Genomic DNA, 1,814 nt, shown 5'->3' with positions numbered 1-1,814 from the left:
AATATTTTATTAGTAGAGCCTAAAAAGGCTCGCATTAGATAATCCCGAAAGCTCGGCATTATGGCCAGGATGCCTATTAGATGTAGGTCAGACTCTCGGCATATGTTCATGGCCCACTTCCAGTGGTCAGAACTCAGAAGCGGAGGAAGAAGAAACATGTGGAGGAATCACCCTAAGCAGAAGAGCAGAGCTGATATACTGATACTGATTTCACAGAGATGAGCATATCAAAATTAACTTGTTATTTATACTGTTTTCAACTATTTTATCCCACACCGTACGTTGCTTTTGTTTCGAAAGTATTTAACTAAGTTGTTATTTATTCTGTTTTCAACTATTTTATCCCATCATGCATTTTTGTTTCGAAAGTAATTTCATTGATGAATAGAATCTTTCTTTCAATGCTTTATGATTTAATTTATATCATCATGAGTCACAGAAAACATGATATCTGCTAATTGGGTCATCAATTATCCAAAAAAAATAAACTGCTCCACTGTCCTGCGTTTGTATATCGCATTTTTGCCTCTCAGACTTTGAAAAATAAACACTACTTGTCTAAAGTTATGTCCTGCGTTTGTATATCGCATTTTTGCATCTTAGACTTTGAAAAATAAACACTACTTGTCTAAAGTTATGGCTTTATTAATTGGTTATCACTTTCTTTTTTGTATTTCAGTTCTTTTTGAGTTAATCTTAGTTAACATTTTCGAATCCTTCTGCTCTCTCTGCTCTCTTTTTTATCCTCTCTTCTCTCGTCCTCGTATGGTTCTTGAGATTTTCCTAGCTCTGGATACACAATCTTCGATCCATCTTTGGTGCTTTAACTTTTGGCGGTGCTCGATTTGCAAACCCAAAAAAAAAGGGTGAAATTTTTTGTCCTCTCTGACTTCTGTAGGCTTTAATTTTTTGTTCAATTTGGGTTTTTTTTTTCTTCCTTTTCATGATTCTAATCACATAGATTAGGTTCAAATTCATAGGCTTCTATATCATGCAAGTAGAGTGAAGAAATTAAAAGAATTACTCTTTGTTTCCTATGTGTGCTCTAAAGATCATTCACATATAATAACTTTGAATTTACTTATAATAACTTTGATCTTCTGTTTTTGTTTCCTTTTTGTTTTCTAAAGATCATTCATTTACCAATGATAACTTATGCTACAACAAAGAATCATATCCTCCACTACAACAAAGAACCAAATTCTTGACGTTTCTTTCTTTACTTTCAAAACCCTCCGCTACTTTCGAATCCAATTCATTCTTGTTGTTTTGGTTTTGATCCCTTTCTCTATTTCTCAAAATTTGTTGTTTTTTTCTTCTATATAAACCTCATGGAGACACACAAACACAACACACAACACACAAGTCTCTCTAACTCAAACACACACAAGTCTCTCTAACTCAAACACAAGATGTGGTCAAGCAAACGAGGTGGTAAGAAAGTCTCCAATGGTAAGTGCTTCTAAAGAGTCTCTTAAACATAAAAAGAAATGATTATTTTGTTATGTAATTAAATTTTAATTTTAAAAAGAAAATAAACCAATATGGGAGAGACATGTTGCTTAGAAGGGTTTAATAAGTATTAAGAGCCCCTCTTCATGCTATTATTTAAGAGTCTTTCTTAATTCTCTTTCTTTTTTTTTCAATATTTTGATTGAATTTTTAATTAAAATTCTTCTAATTAAAGATCTTCCATTGGAGGTGGTATAAGATATATCGTTTTAGAATCAAGTCGGTTTCCATTTTTAATTGATTGACATCGTAAAATAATAAACTTATACCCATGCAAGTCCACAATTCACGGCTATATAATA

The 1,814-nt window shown here is 32.2% G+C and overlaps 1 protein-coding gene and 1 pseudogene across 1 annotated transcript in view; one reads left to right on the top strand and one right to left on the bottom strand.

The window, feature by feature from the left end:
- The window catches only part of LOC110229152, a 3,626-nt gene extending 2,517 nt beyond the window's left edge, over positions 1-1,109 (top strand). The window contains exon 5 of the mRNA XM_021028435.1: positions 783-1,109. Within this exon, the coding sequence (XP_020884094.1) occupies positions 783-787 (5 nt within the window). The 3' untranslated portion in view covers positions 788-1,109. The remainder of the gene's footprint in view (positions 1-782) is intronic.
- The window catches only part of LOC9315766, an 80,726-nt pseudogene that overhangs the window by 21,632 nt on the left and 57,280 nt on the right, over positions 1-1,814 (bottom strand).

The sequence above is a fragment of the Arabidopsis lyrata genome (assembly GCF_000004255.2).
Source record: "Arabidopsis lyrata subsp. lyrata unplaced genomic scaffold ARALYscaffold_4, whole genome shotgun sequence".
In the NCBI taxonomy this organism is placed as follows: Eukaryota; Viridiplantae; Streptophyta; class Magnoliopsida; order Brassicales; family Brassicaceae; genus Arabidopsis; species Arabidopsis lyrata.
The sequence above is the reverse complement of the archived record's forward strand: the minus strand, read 5'-3'. Positions and strand labels throughout refer to the sequence as shown.